This window comes from Pseudophryne corroboree, chromosome 4 (assembly GCF_028390025.1).
Source record: "Pseudophryne corroboree isolate aPseCor3 chromosome 4, aPseCor3.hap2, whole genome shotgun sequence".
NCBI lineage: Eukaryota > Metazoa > Chordata > Amphibia > Anura > Myobatrachidae > Pseudophryne > Pseudophryne corroboree.
The window spans coordinates 278,603,260-278,623,331 of NC_086447.1; the positions used below are offsets into that span (position 1 = coordinate 278,603,260).

Sequence of the window (20,072 nt, forward strand, 5' to 3'; positions counted from 1 at the left end):
ACAGGCCGTCCCACTTGCCTAGAATCAGCTTCTGGAGGGGGCGAGAATGGAATTGAGCATACTCCACCATGTCGAATGCTGACACCATGAGGCCCAGCACCTGCATTGCCGAATGCATCGACACTTGCGGACGAGAAAGGAAGCAACGAATCGTTTCAGGACTTTCTCCTGAGACAAGAACAACCTCTGGTTGTGAGTGTCCAACAGCGCTCCCAGATGCACCATGCTCTGAGCAGGGACCAGGGAGGATTTCTTACAGTTGATGAGCCACCCGTGGGCTTGTAGATACCGGACCGTCATATCCAGATGGCGCAGGAGAAGATCTGGGGAATTTGCCAAGATTAATAAGTCGTCCAGATACGGCAGTATCCTGACCCCTTGACGGCGGAGTACCACTGTCATCACCGCCATAACTTTGGTGAAGACTCGCGGAGCCGTTGTTAAACCAAAAGGTAACGCCCGAAACTGGTAATGGAGGTTGCCAATAGCGAACCTCAGGTACTGTTGATGTGACACTGCTATAGGAATATGCAAGTAAGCATCTTGTATGTCCAGGGAGACCATGTAGTCCCCAGGTTCCAAGGCCAGAACTATAGAGCGAAGGGTTTCCATACGGAACTTGGAAAACCTTCACAAACTTGTTCAGTGCCTTGAGGTTGAGAATGGGCCGGGAGGACCCATTCGGTTTCGGGACTAGAAACAGCGGAGAATAGTACCCCTGGCCCCTCTGAGTAAGAGGCACCTGTACTACGACTCCTGTATCCAGGAGGGTCTGTACCACCGAATGCAGAGTGTTTGCCTTTGTCTGGTCCGACGGGACGTCTGTCTGGCAAAATCGATGAGGGGGTCGGTTTTTGAAGGCTATGGCGTAACCTCGAGTGATGACTTCCCGTACCCAGGCATCTGAAGTGGTCTTCAACCATTCCTGGGTATACCCTAGAAGCCGGCCCCCCACCCTGGGATCCCCCAGGGGGAGGCCCGCCCCGTCATGCGGCAGGCTTAATCGGTCTTGGCTGCTGGCTGACGGGCAGCCCAGGCTCTTTTGGGCTTCGGCTTACCAGGTTTGGAAGTGCGGGCCTGCTTATGGTACGCCTGACCTATTGCTTTACCTGAGGGACGAAAGGGGCGAAAGGATGTGCCTTTGGCCTTCGACACAGAAGGAGCTGTATTAGGCAGACAGGCAGTTTTGGCAGTAGCCAAGTCAACCACTATCTTATTTAAGTCCTCCCCAAACAGAATATCCCCCTTGAAAGGGAGTACCTCCACGGTTTTTCTAGAGTCCAGATCCACAGACCAGGATCTCAGCCACAATATCCTGCGAGCCAGGACTGACGTAGTAGAGGCCTTGGCTGCTAGGATACCGGCTTCAGAAGCCGCCTCTTTAATATAGCGAGAAGCTGTGACAATATATGACAAGCATTGTCTAGCATGGTCAGAGGAGATTTCAGCTTCTAACTCCAAGGCCCATGCTTCAATAGCCTCTGCCGCCCATGTAGCTGCAATAGCGGGCCTTTGTGCAGCACCCGTGAGGATGTAAATCGCTTTTAGACAACCCTCGACACGTTTATCCATAGGCTCTTTTAGAGACGTAACGGTAGTGACAGGTAGAGCGGAGGAAACCACCATCCTAGCCACATGCGTTCTACTGGAGGAGGCGTTTCCCAATTCTTAGACAGCTCTGGCGCGAGGAGATAGCGAGCCAGCATCTTCTTTTGAGGCACAAACTTCGTACCCGGGCTTTGCCAGGGTTCCTGACGTATATCCACTAGGTGGTTAGAGTGAGGTAAAAATAAGATTTTAAACCTACCGGTAAATCTTTTTCTCGTAGTTCGTAGAGGATGCTGGGACTCCGTAAGGACCATGGGGATAGACGGGCTCCGCAGGAGACATGGGCACTTTAAGAAAGACTTTGGATCTGGGGGTGCACCTGCTCCTCCCTCTATGCCCCTCCTCCAGACCTCAGTTAGAGAAATTGTGCCCAGAGTAGACGGACAGTACGAGGAAAGGATTTTTGTTAATCCAAGGGCAAGATTCATACCAGCCACACCAATCACACCGTATAACTTGTGATATACTAACCAGTTAACAGTATGAAAACAACATAGCATCAGTCCAAGACCGATGAAAACTAGAACATAACCCTTATGTAAGCAAAACTATATACAAGTCTTGCAGAAGAAGTCCGCACTTGGGACGGGCGCCCAGCACCCTCTACGGACTACGAGAAAGATTTACCGGTAAGTTTAAAATCTTATTTTCTCTAACGTCCTAGAGGATGCTGGGACTCCGTAAGGACCATGGGGATTATACCAAAGCTCCCAAACGGGCGGGAGAGTGGGGATGACTCTGCAGCACCGATTGAGCAAACAGGAGGTCCTCCTCAGCCAGGGTATCAAACTTATAGAACTTTGCAAAGGTGTTTGACCCCGACCAAGTAGCAGCTCGGCACAGCTGTAGTGCAGAGACCCCTCGGACAGCCGCCCAAGACGAGCCCACCTTCCTAGTGGAATGGGCCTTAACCGATTTTGGCAACGGCAATCCTGCCGTAGAATGCGCCTGCTGAATCGTGTTACAGATCCAGCGAGCAATAGTCTGCTTTGAAGCAGGGCCGCCAACCTTGTTGGCTGTATACAGGACAAACAGTGCTTCTGTTTTTCTGATCCTAGCCATTCTGGCCACGTAAATTTTCAAAGTCCTGACCACATCAAGGTACTCGGAATCCTCCAAGTCACGTGTAGCCACAGGCACGACAATAGGTTGGTTCATATGAAAGGATGAGACCACCTTAGGTAGGAATTGAGGACGGGTCCGCAATTCCGCTCTATCCATATGCAAAACCAGATAGGGGCTTTTATGTGATAAAGCCGCTAATTCCGAAACTCGCTTAGCCGAAGCCAAGGCTAACAACATGACCACCTTCCTAGTGAGATATTTCAACTCCACTGTTCTAAGTGGTACAAACCAATGTGACTTAAGGAAACGCAAAAACACGTTAAGGTCCCAAGGCGCCACCGGAGATACAAAAGGAGGCTGAATATGCAGTAATCCCTTCACAAAAGTCTGTACTTCAGGTAGAGAGGCCAATTCCTTTTGAAAGAAAATGGATAAGGCCGAAATCTGAACTTTAATGGAGCCTAATTTTAGGCCCAAATTCACTCCAGTTTGTAAGAAGTGAAGAAAACGGCCTAGATGGAATTCTTCCGTAGCAGCATTCCTGGCCTCACACCAAGAAACATATTTTCGCCATATTCGATGATAATGTTTAGATGTCACGTCCTTCCTAGCCTTTATTAGCGTAGGAATGACCTCATCCGGATTACCTTTTTCCGCTAGGATCCGGCGTTCAACCGCCAAACGCAGCCGCGGTATAAGTCTTGGAACAGACAGGGACCCTGTTGCAACAGGTCCTGTCTTAAAGGAAGAAGCCACGGATCTTCTGTGAGCATTTCCTGCAGATACGGATATCAGGTCCTTCGTGGCCAATCCGGAACAATGAGTATTGTTCCCACTCCTCTTTCTTATTATTCTCAACACCTTGGGTATGAGAGGAAGGAGGAGGAAATACATAGACCGACTGGAACACCCACGGTGTCACTAGGGCGTCCACAGCTACAGCCTGAGGATCTATTGACCTGGCGCAAAACCTTTGTAGCTTTTTGTTGAGACGGGACGCCATCATGTCTATTTGGGGCAGTCCCCACCGACTTGCAATCTGTGCAAAGACTTCCTGATGAAGTCCCCACTCTCCCGGATGCAGGTCGTGTCTGCTGAGGAAGTCTGCTTCCCAGTTGTCCACTCCCGGAATGAACACTGCTGACAGTGCGCTTACATGATTCTCCGCCCAGTGAAGAATTCTGGTGGCTTCCGCCATCGCCATTCTGCTCCTTGTCTCGCCCTGGCGGTTTACATGAGCTACTGCGGTGACGTTGTCTGACTGGATCATAACTGGTCGGTCGCGAAGTAAGGTCTCCGCTTGACGTAGGGCGTTGTATATGGCCCTTAGTTCCAGGATGTTGATGTTAAGACAAGTCTCTTGACTTGTCCAAAGGCCTTGGAAATATCTTCCCTGTGTGACTGCTCCCCAACCTCGGAGGCTCGCGTCCGTGATCACCAGGATCCAATTCTGAATGCCGAAACCTGCGGCCCTCTAGAAGGTGAGCACTCTGCAGCCACCACAGGAGAGATACCCTGGCCCTGGGGGACAGGGTGATCCTCTGATGCATTTGCAGATGTGACCCAGGCCATTTGTCCAATAGGTCCCATTGGAAAGTCCTTGTATGGCACCTGCCGAAGGGAATGGCTTCGTACGTCGCCACCATTTTTCCCAGGACTTGAGTGCAATGATGTACTGACACTTGTTTTGGCTTCAACAGGTTCTTGACTAGAGTCATGAGTTCCTGCGCTTTTTCTATCGGAAGAAAAACCCTTTTCTGGTCTGTGTCCAGAATCATGCCCAAGAAGGGCAGACGAGTGGTAAAATTCAGCTGCGACTTTGGAATATTGAGAATCCAGCCGTGTCGCGGTAACACCTTCAGTGAAAGTGATACGCTGTTCAGCAACTTCTCCCGTGATCTCGCTTTTATGAGGAGATCGTCCAAGTACGGGATAATTGTGTCACCCTGCTTGCGCAGGAGCACCATCATTTCCGCCATTACCTTGGTGAAAATTCTCGGGGCCGTGGAAAGCCCAAACGGCAAAGTCTGAAATTGGTAATGACAATCCTGTACCGCAAATCCCAGGTATGCCTGATGAGAATATATGGGAACATGCAGGTATGCATCCTTTATGTCCAGAGATACCATATAATCCCCCCCTTCTAGGCTGGTGATGACCGCTCTGAGCGATTCCATTTTGAAATTGAACAGTTTTATGTAAAGGTTCAGGGATTTAAAAATTCAAACTGGGTCTGACCGAACCGTCCGGTTTCGGGACCACAAACAGAGTTGAGTAGTACCCCTTCCCTCTTTGAAGCAGGGGAACCTCGACCACCACTTGTTGAAGACACAATTTGTGAATCGCATGTAACACTATCTCCCTTTCCAGGGGAGAAGTCGGTAGCGCCGATTTGAAAAACCGGCGAGGAGGCACCTCTTCGCATTCCAGCTTGTATCCTGCGAAACAATTTCTATTGCCCAGGGATCCACCTGTGAGTGAACCCAGATGTGGCTGAAAAGTCGAAGACGTGCCCCTACTGGAGCAGACTCCCTCAGGGGAGCCCCAGCGTCATGCGGTGGATTTTGCAGAGGCCGGGGAGGACTTCTGTTCCTGGGAACTAGCTGTGTTGTGCAGCTTTTTCCCTCTGCCCTTACCTCTGGCAAGAAAGGACGATCCATGTACTCTTTTGCTTTTATTTGAACGAAAGCACTGCATTTGATAATGAGGCGCTTTCTTAGATTGTAAGGGAATATAAGGCAAAAAATTCGATTTACCTGCCGTAGCTGTGGAGACTAGGTCCGAGAGGCCCTCTCCAAACAATTCCTCCCCCTTGTAAGGCAAAAACTCCATATGCCTCTTTGAGTCGGCATCACCTGTCCACTGTCGGGTCCATAAGACTCGCCTAGCAGAAATAGACATAGCGTTTATTCTGGAACCCAGCAAACTAATGTCTCTTTGAGCATCACTCATATATAAGACAGCATCTTTTATATGCCCTAGGGTCATTAAAATGGTATCCTTATCAAGGGTCTCAATATCCGCTGATAAGGAATCTGTCCATGTTGCTACAGACCTATAAACCCAGGCCGACGCAATTGCCGGTCTGAGTAAGGTACCAGAATGTGTGTAAATGGACTTCAAGGTAACCTCCTGCTTGCGGTCAGCAGGATCCTTGAGGGTAGCCGTATCTTGGGATGGGAGCGCTATGTTTTTTGATAAGCATGTCAAAGCCTTGTCTACCCTAGGGGAGGATTCCCACCGTATTCTGTCCGTTGGCGGGAAAGTATACGCTATAAGAATCCTTTTGTGAATCTGCAGTTTTTTGTCTGGAGTTTCCCACGCTTTATCGCATAATTCGTTCAGCTCATGTGAACCCTTGTGTCAGGGACAGGGGGTTCCTCTATGATATGCAAAACATCTTTTATTGCAATAATCATATATCGAATATATTTAGCTGTAATTTTGCATCATCGTAGTCGACACTGGAGTTTGAATCCGTGTCGGTATCTGTGTCTACTATTTGGGATAGTGGGCGCTTCTGAGACCCCGAAGGTCCCGGCGACATTGGGACAGACATGGGTTGACTCCCTGACTGTACCCTAGCTTCAGCTTTGTCTAATCTTTTGTGCAATAAATTAACATTATCACTTAAAACATTCCACATATCCATCCAGTCAGGTGTCGGCGCTGCCGACGGATACCTTACATTCATACACTCCCCCTCCTCCTTAGGTGAGCCTTTAACCTCAGACATGTCGACACACGCGTACCGACACCACACACAGGGAAGCTCTTTTCTGAAGACAAGTTCCCCACCAGGCCCTTTGGAGAGACAGAGAGAGAGTATGCCAGCACACACCCCAGCGCTATATGACCCAGGAAAAAACACAGAATGTTTACCCAGTAGCGCTTTTCAAGTATGTATATGCGCCAATTATGTGCCCCCCCTCTACTTTAAAACCCTCTTTCACCGTGGTATCAAACAGGGGAGAGTCCGGGGAGCTTCCTCTCAGCGGTGCTGTGGAGAAAAATGGCGCTGGTGAGTGCTGAGGGAGAAGCCCCGCCCACTCGGCGGCAGGCTTCTGTCCCGCTCAAAATTCTTAAAAACATGGCGGGGGCTCTTTATATACATGTACAGTGCCCAGCTGTACATGTATATATGCACATTTGCCACAGGAGATGTTTATATTGCTGCCCAGGGCGCGCGCCCTGCACCCTTACAGTGACCGATGTGTGTGAGGTGAATGGGAGCAATGGCGCACAGCTTCACTGCTGTGCGTTACCTCTATGAAGATCAAGCTATCTTCTGCCGCCTCTGAAGTCTTTTCCTCTCATACTCACCCGGCTTCTATTTTCCGGCTCTGCGAGGAGGACGGCGGCGCGGCTCTGGGATGGACGGCGAGGGTGAGACCTGCGTACCGATCCCTCTGGAGCTAATGATGTCCAGTAGCCTAAGAAACAGAGCCCTGAAACTCAGAGAAGTGGGTCTGTATCTCTCTCCTCAGTCCCTCGATGCAGGGAGTCTGTTGCCAGCAGGCTCCCTGAACATAAAAAACCTAACTAAAATACTTTCTTTACAAGAAACTCAGGAGAGCTCCCTGAAATGCACCCAGTCTCCACTGGGCACAGTATCAAACTGAGGTCTGGAGGAGGGGCATAGAGGGAGGGGCCAGTGCACACCCAGATCCAAAGTCTTTCTTAAAGTGCCCATGTCTCCTGCGGAGCCCGACTATCCCCATGATCCTTACGGAGTCCCAGCATTCTCTAGGACATTAGAGAAACTTGTTTAATCACCTTCTGACGCTTGAACCTATCTGGTTTCTTAGGAGGAACGGATGGCTCGGGATCATCCGTAATCTGCAGAATTAACTTAATAGCCTCCAAAAGATCAGGAACATCCACATGTGAACTACCCTCCCCATCAGCCGTATCCGAGTCAGAACCTGTGGGGTCAGTGTATGTGCTGTTTTCATCAGACGAGAGGTCAGTGACAGCAGTGGATTGTGAGGAGACGAGCGCTCGCTTAGAGGACCTCTTGGACTTAGGTGAGCGATGGTCAGACTTTTTAGTAGTCAGGGACTGGTTCAACTCCTTTAATTGAGCAGATAAATCGTCCGCCCACGGCGGGTTAGCTGCAGGGACCACACACGGCTGTACCGGCATTGGAGGTCCCATAGGGGGTGTTAGTTTATGAACTAGCATATGCAGAAGCGTGGAAAAAGCGGCCCACGGAGGGTCAGTATGTGCCTCCATTGCCACAGTCCCCAGAGCCCCCAGAACCAGAGCCCACAGCTGCTATATTCTCCCCATATGTGCCTGTGGCTTCAGCAACACCAGCAGTGTGTTCCGCCCCAGAACCGTTACCCTCAGAAGCAGACATGATATAACTTGCAGTATGAGGTAACAGTACAATTATTAGCAGCACTATATCCCTAAACCAAAACCCCTGCGCAGTGTAGTCAGCACCAGCAGAAATAAAGGAGAGATATGGTGACTAAATCACAGAAAAAAATACGTAACACAGTATATCTTTGTGAAAATCCTATATTAAATAACACCTGACGCACCAAGGCCCCTCAGGTTATAGAATATAGGGATAGCAAGTTGAGTGAAAGACACGAGATGGACACCACTCAGCTATCAATGCACACACAAATAGTCACAGTTTGTACAATGCAGAGGTTATTACAGACAATAATACTGCACTGGACTAGCTTAAACAGCTATATAGTCAATAGATATAGCACTACACAGTAAGAAACTATGTATATCACAGGGTAATTGTACTATAAACCCCTGACTAAATGCACTCTCTTACTAACACTGACTAAAAAGGCAGGTAGAATACTTAAGTGTCATGTAAAGGCACAGCGCTGACAACCAGGCGGCTTTACATAGGAGGATTTGCCCAAGCAGTCCCAGGAACAGTGAGCTGAGGAGTAATGGCGCAGCAGACACCGACAGGGAGTGAGGAAAAGACAGAGATGCAGCTCCAGGGCGGGAACACTTGCTGGAAATGGCGCCCTGGTGCTGGGGGAGGGGCTTCAGGTCTAAGCCTTATCCCCCTTGCTGGCAAAACCACCGGGTACTGACCGCGCCGGATCGCGAGTGGGACCCACTTACCACCTCCCGCATCGCGGCCACGCGATCCTGGAGAGCCCCAGCCGTGTGTGTCTAACGAAGAAAACAGGAGCCTCCATTGTAGGTACCCAGCAACCAGGGCTCGGAAGTGTACAGCGCCGCTGGGGAGAGCTGGAGCTGCAGCAGTGAATGTCACAAGACATTTACCACCGCTGCTGCCCTTGAAGTCTTCACTTTTTACCTCATAAAAAGCTTTTCTCAGGGCTGCTTGGAGCAGCCCCTCTGTTAAGTGCCTGCTTACTGCAGCACCAACTGACAAACTGAGCTCCTGTGCTGGGAGGCGGGGTGATATAGGAGGCGGCGCTGTGCATTCTGGGAACAGTCAAAGCTTTGCGCCTGTTGGTGCCTCGGATCAAGATCCTACTCTACACCCCATTGTCCAGACTTGTGGAGCCCAGTGTACCCCGCAGCAGAAATCTAGATAAACCACATCAACTGTCACCCTGGTCGAGGTTGTCGTTTACTATCTCTTAGAAGCTAATCAAATTAGTTTGGCATGACCTGTTTCTCACAGAACCGTGCTGGTTCTTATTAACAGCATGGGAGTTCTCCAAGTAATCCTGTATGCTGTCCCTTAGTATACTTTCCAATAGTTTCCCCACTATTGATTGTCAGACTAACCAGTCTATATAGTTACCAGGATGAAGTTTAATACCCTTTTTAAATATTGGGACTACATCCGCTATACGCCAGTCCTTTGGTATCATACCGGATCTAAGCGAGTCACTGAAAATCAGGGAGTGGCCTTACTATTTCAGTATTTAGCTCCATCAAAACCCTAGGATGTAGCTAAATAGAAAACAAACCACTACTGTTAACTAAATGCACTAAACCAGGAAAGACATTCAATTGTAGACTTACACATTTGTCTTCTTCCAGCCTTATAACTTGCTACTTTACTGGGGGTGTGCGTACACTTGCACCCATGATCCATACGCATTGCATAGGAAAACCGTAGGTGCAAGCATACACAGCCTTACAGGGCATAGCGTTGGCCAACAATGGAAAAGGACACAAATGTAACCATGAGGACAAAAAAGGTGCAACATACCTTTCTTAGTTCCACAACAACTTCATTCCTCTGTCTTCTCATGCTCTGCAAGATAAAGGGAATGTTACAACTACTTTTAAGTTACAAGATAAAAGCATTTCAATTCCAACACTGAAGAGTTAACAGCTTTGCTATTATTATTTCACCCACTAGGAATAATCAATTGCTATCAATGTCACACAGGCTCAGTTACTACAAGCACGTGCAGCATTAATGAAAAGTTTAGCTGAAAAAGAATAAAACCATTGCTCAAATGTCAAAGAACAAAATTAGTCCAATTTAGCTTTCGTAAGTGTGGGAAAATTGTGCACTAATCCCATTGCACAAAGCCCCCCTTGCGTATCAGGTTTGGTGTTTAGCAGGGTTGGTAAAAGAAAAAAAAAAGTAGTGTTTGTGTCTTTCGTTTAAACGCTTTTTTGGTTTAACACAGTTTTTTTTTTTTTTTTGCATTAGTGGAAAAAAAAAATTTCAATCATGTATTTGAAACCTTGATCACATTGGTGTGACATCGCTTATAAAGCGCAGTGTGTACGCAGGATTGCGCGCTCCCATGCAACAAACACGTAAGGGACCCAAACACTAGAGTGATAATGCCAGATTTCATCCAATTTCAGGCATTCTGCCCGATATATCGGATGAAATCGGGCCTTTTAGAGGAGTTTCCGATCTGATCCGCGTTCCCGTGAGCATCGGATCCTCCAGATTGAATGTGCTGCACATTCAATCAGGTCCAACCTGGGGGCATGGCTGGGATCGCCCAAGATACATCTTATGCCAAAGGACAGCATACGATGCATCTTGGGCGATCCTGCCCCCCGGGAGGCTGCCGGAGTGATCGCCTGCGACATGTGGTCACATAAGTGTATGGGGCCCTTTATTTTGATGTGCTACACATCAAGACAAGCGTCCGTCACTAGTGTCCTGTAATATGTTAATGAAGATCATTCCGTTCTTCACTAAAATCGCCCCAGTGTGTACAGGCAATTCGGGCTGACAGGGATTAGTTCCTTTGTCGGAATGAATCCCCGTCAAGCCAGTGTGTACCCAGTGTGTCTGCCTTCTTATCTTCATACACTATCCCTGTCTCCAGTGCACTCCCACTCAGTCAATGTATATGATCATTTCTGTACAACCACTCCAGGGCCATGGCTCATGGGGGTCGATTTAATTCTCCGACAGTTGAATAGCGCCGGGAATTAGTTCCCGTCGCTATTCAATTCAGCTCATTTTAAGTCGACGAATGCCCATTCTCCCGGACTTAACAGGTTGATTTGTCGGGAGAACGGGCATTCTCAGACTTAACTCCACGGCGCGATGCTGATTCCCGACAGAATCGGCTTCGCACCGGCCACGCAGCAGCACTTTTGTCGGATTTCCTCTCGCATCCCCCCCAGGGGTGAGAAGAATTCCGGACAACCGAGTGTCACTTGGCGCTGTATTGAATAGCACCGGGAGCTAATTCCCGGCGCTATTCAACTGTTGGGAGAATTGAATAGACCCCATGGAGTCCTGCTGTTTTAAGTATCACAATGCCCCTTATTCATTTTAACTTATCACCTTGTATGGTTGGTTTGCACTTTTTATATATAATTCCTTGTGTTTCACTGTAATGTTTTCCACTGAACAGTATTAGAAGCTATGTGGCGCCATATAGCAGTAAAGAAAGATGCAAGTAGACCAATGCACATACATGAAGTTATATATATACCCCCTCAATTCCATAATCCATACTAAAAACTATGTAAAAGAAGCTTAAAGTGACAGTAAGCATTACTGCATGACATTCTAAGAGCCCATTTCCTCACCCCTCAAAACTTGAACTATGTGCCCTGTTATTCCAGGCAGCATCCTGTAACACACAATATGGAATGTACGGATGTCAAGCCGTGAAAATTCTAATTTGACAACCGTATAGTGCAGCTCATCTTTATTTATGTAAACTACTGATAGGGGGGGAACAGAAGCTGCTTTACACTGCTAATACCCTGCATTTTGGGCATGAGAATGCACCTGTTGCTAACAGCACAGGGCTAGTCGACCAAACAATTAAATAGTTTCCGGTCACTAGGACAGGCGTTACGGGAAGTAGAAACAAATTAATTCTCTAAAAATGTATAGGTAACAAATTCTATGTTTTTGAGGACAATAGTAATCTATCACTTATTACCGTTCGGGCACAACAATAAATAGAACTACCAGATTGTATCAGAACTACCAGTACAACTGCAAAACTATGCAAGTTAATGTTTACCTATAGTGATCTAGAACAGTCCTGAGGTAAAGTGGCAGCATCTAATTAAAAGCGAGAGGGTTGCTATAGCATTCATTAGACAGGGTGGTCTTCAGTATGCCGAATGTCGGGATCCCGGCGCACAGTATACCGGCGCCGGGATCCCGACACCCGGCATACCGACAGCTATTCTCCCTCGTGGGGGTCCACGACCCCCCTGGAGGGAGAATAAATAAGCAGCGCGCCACCGTGCCCGCAGCGTGGCGAGCCCGCAAGGGGCTCCTTTGCACTCGCCACACTGTCGGTATGCCGGCGGTCGCGCTCCCGGCGCCGGTATGCTGGTCGCCGGGAGCCCGGCCGCCGGCATACCATACTACACCCGTTAGACATGCCAGGCTTCAGGGTAGACACCCAAGCAAGGGAATTACAGAGGAAGCAACCCTTCAATGGCATTCAGTGCATTTTCCTGACTGAGCATAGGATCATTTCCACACAACGTGTCATCCCATGCAAGGCTAACACTGACTCACATTCTGCAGAACTTGGTGCCAAGCTGGAACTAGCAGGCACAAGAGCCGATGACTCAGGCCGATCAGGGCATAAGTTTACTGTTACATAGCAGAATGGTTAGACTAACAATCTAAGATTAGAATACAAGTCAGTATACACACACTGATCATTTAACGCGATAAATACACCTGACTCACTAAAAACCAATACCAGAAATACCAGTGTTTATACATACAGCCAACATTACAGGATACAGAAAGATCCATAAAATGTTTTATACCTTAATCAAGTTCCATCCATGACTGTGTGAAAAAAAAAAATATATATATCAATCTATAAAAAATAATCTCGGCCTATACTCCGGAATATATGCAATTGCGGTCGAATTCCCGAAAATGTCGAAAAACTGGACTTTCACCAAAAAAAAAAATAAAAAAAAATTGACAATGCAATACAGTACTTTCAGTCAAAAAACCGGGCTTTTAAAATTCGACTTTTTGAAATTCGACATTTGACAAATTCGACATTTCTGCAATGGTACAAATGCGGCTTTTCGACAAAAGTATATTCAATTGAAGTACGTAAATTCGACAACAGTGCTTTTCGTCAGTAAATTTGTAATTTTCAATCCGCCTCACTTTGCTGGCGGAATGTAATAATATTTTTTAAAAACATGTTTTTTTTTGTGTTTTTTTTATTGCTAATAGCATATCTAATTATATTAGAAGGGATTAGGTACTTGATTTGGCTCTTTAGGAGGCACAAGTATTTATATATTTTTAAAAAAAAAATTTTTTATTTTTTTTTATGGAATGGGTTAAAGACCAAAAAAAAAAAAAAATGCGTGGGGTCCCCCCTCCTAAGCATAACCAGCCTCGGGCTCTTCGAGCCGGTCCTGGTTGTAAAAATACGGGGGGGAAATGACAGGGGATCCCCCGTATTTTAACAACCAGCACCGGGCTCTGCGCCTGGTCCTGGTGCAAAAAATACGGGGGACAAAAAGCGTAGGGGGTCCCCCGTATTTTTTGTACCAGCACCGGGCTCCACTAGCTGGACAGACAATACCACAGCTGGGGGACACTTTTATACCGCTCCCTGCGGCTGTGGCATTAAATACCCAACTAGTCACCCCTGGCCGGGGTACCCTGGAGTGGGGACCCCTTCAATCAAGGGGTCCCCCCCAGCCACCCAAGGGCCAGGGGTGAAGCCCGAGGCTGTGTTCCCCCCCCCCCCCCCCCCATCCAAGGGCTGTGGATGGGGGGCTGATAGCCATGTGTAAAAATGAAAGAATATTGTTTTTTTTGCAGAAGAACTACAAGTCCCAGCAAGCCTCCCCGCAAGCTGGTACTTGGAGAACCACAAGTACCAGCATGCGGGGGGGAAACGGGCCCGCTGGTACCTGTAGTTCTTCTGCAAATAAATACCCAAATAAAAACAGGACACACACACCTTGAAAGTAAAACTTTATTACATAAATGCCGACACATACATACTTACCTATGTTGACACGCTGACTCTGGCCACGTCTCTGTCTGTCGACGTCCGAGGTACCTGAAAATAAAATTATATACTCCACCTGATCCAGTGTCCGGTTCTTTTATTGTAATCCTCGTACATGGCAAAAAAAAAAAAAAACGCATACCCGCTCCACACGGACTGAAAGGGGTCCCATGTTTACACATGGGACCCCTTTCCCCGAATGCTGAGACCCCCTGTGACTCCTGTCACAGAAGGTCCCTTCAGCTAATCAGGGAGTGCCACGCTATCAGCCCCCCATCCGCAGCACATGGATGGGGGGGACATTTCCCCCCCCGTATTTTGGCAACCAGGACCGGCTCAAAGAGCCCGAGGCTGGTTATGCTTAGGAGGGGGGACCCCACGCAATTTTTTTTCCGGGTTTTTTACCTTTTTTTTACATTTATGAAAATCGAATAAAAATCCGTCAATTGTTCCGTTTTTCGACAGGGGGACTGTCGAATCCATTTTTTATTGAATATGTCGAATTCCGGCACCCGCCGGCCGGAATTAGACGGTCGAATTGTGTCGAATTTAAAAACGGGCGAAAAAGTGCCGCAATTCGCCCGGAATTGCATATACCCCATAAGGTATCTATAAGCAAAATATCTCCTCAAAGGAAATAGATATAGGACCCTCTGTTTTGCATGTTCGCATATTATACTCACCAATCTGGTTTATGAGAGGAATTTAAAAAATAAATAAAAAAATAAGAATTTACTTACCGATAATTCTATTTCTCGTAGTCCGTAGTGGATGCTGGGGACTCCGTCAGGACCATGGGGAATAGCGGGCTCCGCAGGAGACGGGGCACATCTAAAAAGCTTTTTAGGTCACATGGTGTGTACTGGCTCCTCCCCCCATGACCCTCCTCCAAGCCTCAGCTAGGTACTGTGCCCGGACGAGCGTACACAATAAGGAAGGATCTTGAATCCCGGGTAAGACTCATACCAGCCACACCAATCACACCGTACAACTTGTGATCTGAACCCAGTTAACAGTATGATAACAAAACGAAGTAGCCTCCGAAAAGATGGCTCACAACAATAGTAATAACCCGATTTTTGTAACAATAACTATGTACAAGCATTGCAGACAATCCGCACTTGGGATGGGCGCCCAGCATCCACTACGGACTACGAGAAATAGAATTATCGGTAAGTAAATTCTTATTTTCTCTAACGTCCTAGTGGATGCTGGGGACTCAGTCAGGACCATGGGGATTATACCAAAGCTCCCAAACGGGCGGGAGAGTGCGGATGACTCTGCAGCACCGAATGAGAGAACTCCAGGTCCTCCTTAGCCAGAGTATCAAAATTTGTAAAATTTTACAAACGTGTTCTCCCCTGACCACGTAGCTGCTCGGCAAAGTTGTAATGCCGAGACTCCTCGGGCAGCCGCCCAGGATGAGCCCACCTTCCTTGTGGAATGGGCATCTACATATTTCGTCTGTGGCAGGCCTGCCACAGAATGTGCAAGCTGAATTGTACTACAAATCCAGCGTGCAATAGACTGCTTAGAAGCATGAGCACCCAGCTTGTTGGGTGTATACAGTATAAACAGCAAGTCAGACTTTCTGACTCCAGCCGTCCTAACTATATATATATTATATATATATATATATATATATATATATATATATATATATATATATATATATATATATATATATATATATATATATATATATATATATATATATATATATATATATTTTTTTTAGGGCCCTGACCACATCTAGTAACTTGGAGTCCTCCAAGTCCCTAGTAGCCGCAGGCACCACAAGAGGTTGTTTCAGGTGAAAACGCTGACACCCCTTTATGAAGAAACTGGAGACGAGTCCCAGTTCTGTCCTGTTCAAATGGAAAATTTTAATATGGGCTTTTGTAAGACAAAGCCGCCCATTCTGACAATCGCCTGGCCGAGGCCAGGGCTAACAACATGGTCACTTCCCATGTGAGATATTTGTCAACAGCATGGTCACTTTCCATGTGAGATATTTTAAATCCACAGATTTGAGCGGTTCAAACCAATATGATTTTAAGAAATCCCAACACTATGTTGAGATCTCACAGTGCCCCTAGGGGCACAAAAAAGCTGTATATGCAATACATCCTTTACAATCTGGACTTCAGGAACTGAAGTCAATTCTTTCTGGAAGAAAATCTACAGGGCCAAAATTTAAATGTTAATGAACCCCAATTTGAGGTCCAAAACACTCCTGTTTTCAGGAAGTGTAGAAATCGACCTAGTTGAATTTCCGTCGTGGAGCCTTCCTGGCCTCACCCACGCAACATATTTTCACCACATGTGGTGATGACGTTGTGCGGTCACCTCCTTCCTGGCTTTGACCAAGGTAGGTATGACCTCTTATGGAATGCCTTTTCCCCTCAGGATCCGGCATTCAACCGCCATGCCGTCAAACGCAGCCGCGGTAAGTCTTGGAATAGACATGGTACTTGCTGAATCAAGTCCCTTCTTAGCTCCCCAGGCCCTTAGTCCTCTGTGAGCATTTCTTGAAGTTCCGGGTACCAAGTCCCTCTTGGCCAATCCGGAGCCACTAGTATAGTTCATACTCCTCTATGTCTTATAATTCTCAATACCCTGGTTATGAGAAACAGAGGAGGGAACACATACACAGACTGGTACACCCACGGTGTTACCAGAACATCCACAGCTATCGCCTGAAGGTCTCATGACCTGGCGGAATACCTGTCCCGTTTTTTGTTCGGGCGGGACGCCATCATGTCCACCTTTGGTCTTTGCCAACGGTCCACAATCATGTTGAAAAACTTCCCTATGAAGTTTCCACTCTCCCGGGTGGAGGTCATGCCTGCTGAGGAAGTCTGCTTCCCAGTCGTCCACTCCCGGAAAGAACACTGCTGACAGTGCTATCACATGATTTTCCGCCTAGCGAAAAATCCTTGCAGTTTTCACTGCCCTCCTGCTTCTTGTGCCGCCCTTCTGTTTACGTGGGCGACTGCCGTGATGTTATCCCACTGGATCAATACCGGCTGACCTTGAAGCAGAGGTCTAGCTAAGGTTAGAGCATTATAAATTTGCTCTAAGCTTATTTATGCGGAGAGAATTCTCCAGACTTAATCACACTTCCCTGGAAATTTTTTCCCTGTGTGACTGTTCCCCAGCCTCTCAGGCTGGCCTCCGTGGTCACCGGCATCCAATCCTGAATGCCGAATCTGCGGCCCTCTAGAAGATGAGCACTCTGTAATCACCACAGGAGAGACACCCTTTTCCGCTGATGCATCTGAGGATGCGATCCGGACCATTTGTCCAGCAGATCCCACTGAAGAGTTCTTGCGGGAAATCTGCCGAATGGAATTGCTTCGTAATAAGCCACCATTTTTACCAGGACTCTTGTGCAATGATGCACTGACACTTTTCCTGGTTTTAGGAGGATCCCGATTAGCTCGGATAACTCCCTGGTTTTCTCCACTGGGAGAAACACGTTTTTCTGGACTGTGTCCAGAATCTTCCCTAGGAACAGTAGACGTGTCGTCGGAAAAAGCTGCGATTTTGGAATATTTAGAATCCACTCGTGCTGTCGTAGAACTACTTAAGATAGTGCTACTCCGACCTCCAACTGTTCTCTGGACCTTGCCCTTATCAGGAAAGCGTCCATGTTTCTTTTAAGAAAAATCCTCATTCCGGCCATTACCTTGGTAAAGACCCGGGGCGCCGTGGACAATCCAAACGGCAGCGTCTGAACTGATAGTGACAGTTCTGTACCAGGAACCTGAAGTACCCTTGGTGAGAAGGGCAAATTTGGACCTGTAGGTAAACGTCCCTGATATCCAGTGACATCATATCGTCCACTTCTTCCTGGTTCGCTATCACTGCTCCGAGTGACTCCATCTTGATTTGAACGCTTGTATGTAAGTGTTCAAATATTTCAGATCTCACCGAGCCGGTTGGCTTCAGTACCACAATATAGTGTGGAATACTACCCCCTTCCTTGTTGTAAGAAGGGTACTTTGATTATCACCTGCTGGGAATACAGCCTGTGAATTGTGTGAGGGGGAGACGTCTCGAATTTCCAATGTACACCTGGGATATTACATGTAGGATCCCGGAGTTCCCTTGCGAGTGTTGCTGAAACTCTTGAGATGACCCCCTACCGCACCTGAGTCCGCTTGTACGGCCCCAGCGTTATGCTGCGGACTTGGCAGAAGCCGTGAGGAGCTTCTGTTCCTGGGAATGAGCTGCTTGCTGCAGTCTTCTTCCCTTTCCTCTCCCCCTGGGCAGATATGACTGGCCTTCGCCCGCCTGCCCGTATGGGGACGAAAGGACTGAGACTGAAAAGACTGTGTCCTTTTCTGCCAATATGTGACTCGGGGTAACAAAAGGTGGATTTTTCAGCTGTTGCCATGGCCACCAGGTCCAATGGACCGCCCCTTTATACGGCAATACTTCCATATGCCGTCTGGAATCTGCCTCACCTGACCACTGTCGTGTCTTCGTCTGGCAGATATGTACATCACATTTACTCTTGATGCCAGAATGCAAATATGCCTCTGCGCATCACACATATATAGAAATGCATCCTTAAAATGCTCTATAGACAATAAAATCCTGTCCCTGTCAAGGGTATCAAAATTTTCAGTCAGGAAATCCGACCAAGCCCCCTCAGCGCTGCACATCCAGGCTGAGGCGATTGCTGGTCGTAGTATAACACCAGTATGTGTGTATATACTGTTATGATATTTTCCAGCTTCCTATCAGCTGGCTCCTTGAGGGCGGCCGTATCTGGAAACGGTAACGCCATGTTTTTTATAAGCGTGTGAGCGCCTTGTCCACCCTAAGGTGTGTTTTCCAACTCGCCCTTACTACTGGCGGGAAAAAGGGTATACCGCCCATAACTTTCTGTCGGAGGAACCCCACGTATCATCACACACTTCATTTAATTTATCTGATTCAGGCAAAACTACAAGTAGTTTATTCCCACCCTACAAAATACCCTTATTTGTGGTACTTGTGGTATCAGAAATACGTAACACCTCCTTCATTGCCCTTAACATGTAACTTGTGGCCCTAAAGGAAAAATACGTTTGTTTCTTCACCGTCGACACTGGGGTCAGTGTCCGTGTCAGTGTCTGTCGACCGACTGAGGTAAATGGGCGTTTTTACAAGCCCCTGACGGTGTCTGAGACGCCTGGACCGATACTAATTTGTCCGCCGGCTGTCTCATGTCGTCAACCGGCTTGCAGCGTGTTGACATTATCACGTAATTCCATAAGTAAGCCATCCATTCTGGTGTCGACTCCCTAGAGAGTGACATCACCATTACAGGCAATTTTCTCTGTCTCCTCACCAACATTTTCCTCATACATGTCGACACACACGTACCGACCTACAGCACACACATACAGGGAATGCTCTGATAGAGGACAGGACCCACTAGCCCTTTGGGGAGACAGAGGGAGAGTTTGCCAGCACACACCAAAAGCGCCATAATGTATATAACAACCCTAGAAGGTGTTGTTTCTATATATGGGCTCTTAATATATAATTATATCGCCAATTTATGCCCCCCTTCTCTTTAACCCTGTTTCTGTAGTGCAGGGGAGAGTGGGAGCCTTCCTCACCAGCGGAGCTGGTCAGGAAAATGGCGCTGAGTGCTGAGGAGAATAAGCTCCGCCCCTTTCACGGCGGGCTTTTCTCCCGGTTATTAGGAAAACTGGCCTGGGTTAAATACATACATATAGCCTTAATGGCTATATGTGATGTATTTATTTGCCAAATAGGTATTTATATTGCTGCCCAGGGCGCCCCCAGCAGCGCCCTGCACCCTCCGTGACCGTGTCAGTGAGCCGTGTAGCAACAATGGCGCACAGCTGCAGTGCTGTGCGCTACCTCTCTGAAGACTGTGAAGTCTTCTGCCGCCTGTTTCCGGACCTCCGTTCCGCCGTCTTTCTTCAGCGTCTGTAAGGGGGATCGGCGGCGCGGCTCCGG

The 20,072-nt window shown here is 47.7% G+C and overlaps 1 protein-coding gene across 1 annotated transcript in view; it reads right to left on the reverse strand.

Annotated features, from left to right (window-relative positions):
- The window catches only part of KPNA4 (karyopherin subunit alpha 4), a 129,599-nt gene that overhangs the window by 90,827 nt on the left and 18,700 nt on the right, over window positions 1-20,072 (reverse strand). The window contains exon 2 of the mRNA XM_063916168.1: window positions 9,848-9,892. Coding sequence (XP_063772238.1) covers window positions 9,848-9,892 — 45 coding nt within the window. The remainder of the gene's footprint in view (window positions 1-9,847; window positions 9,893-20,072) is intronic.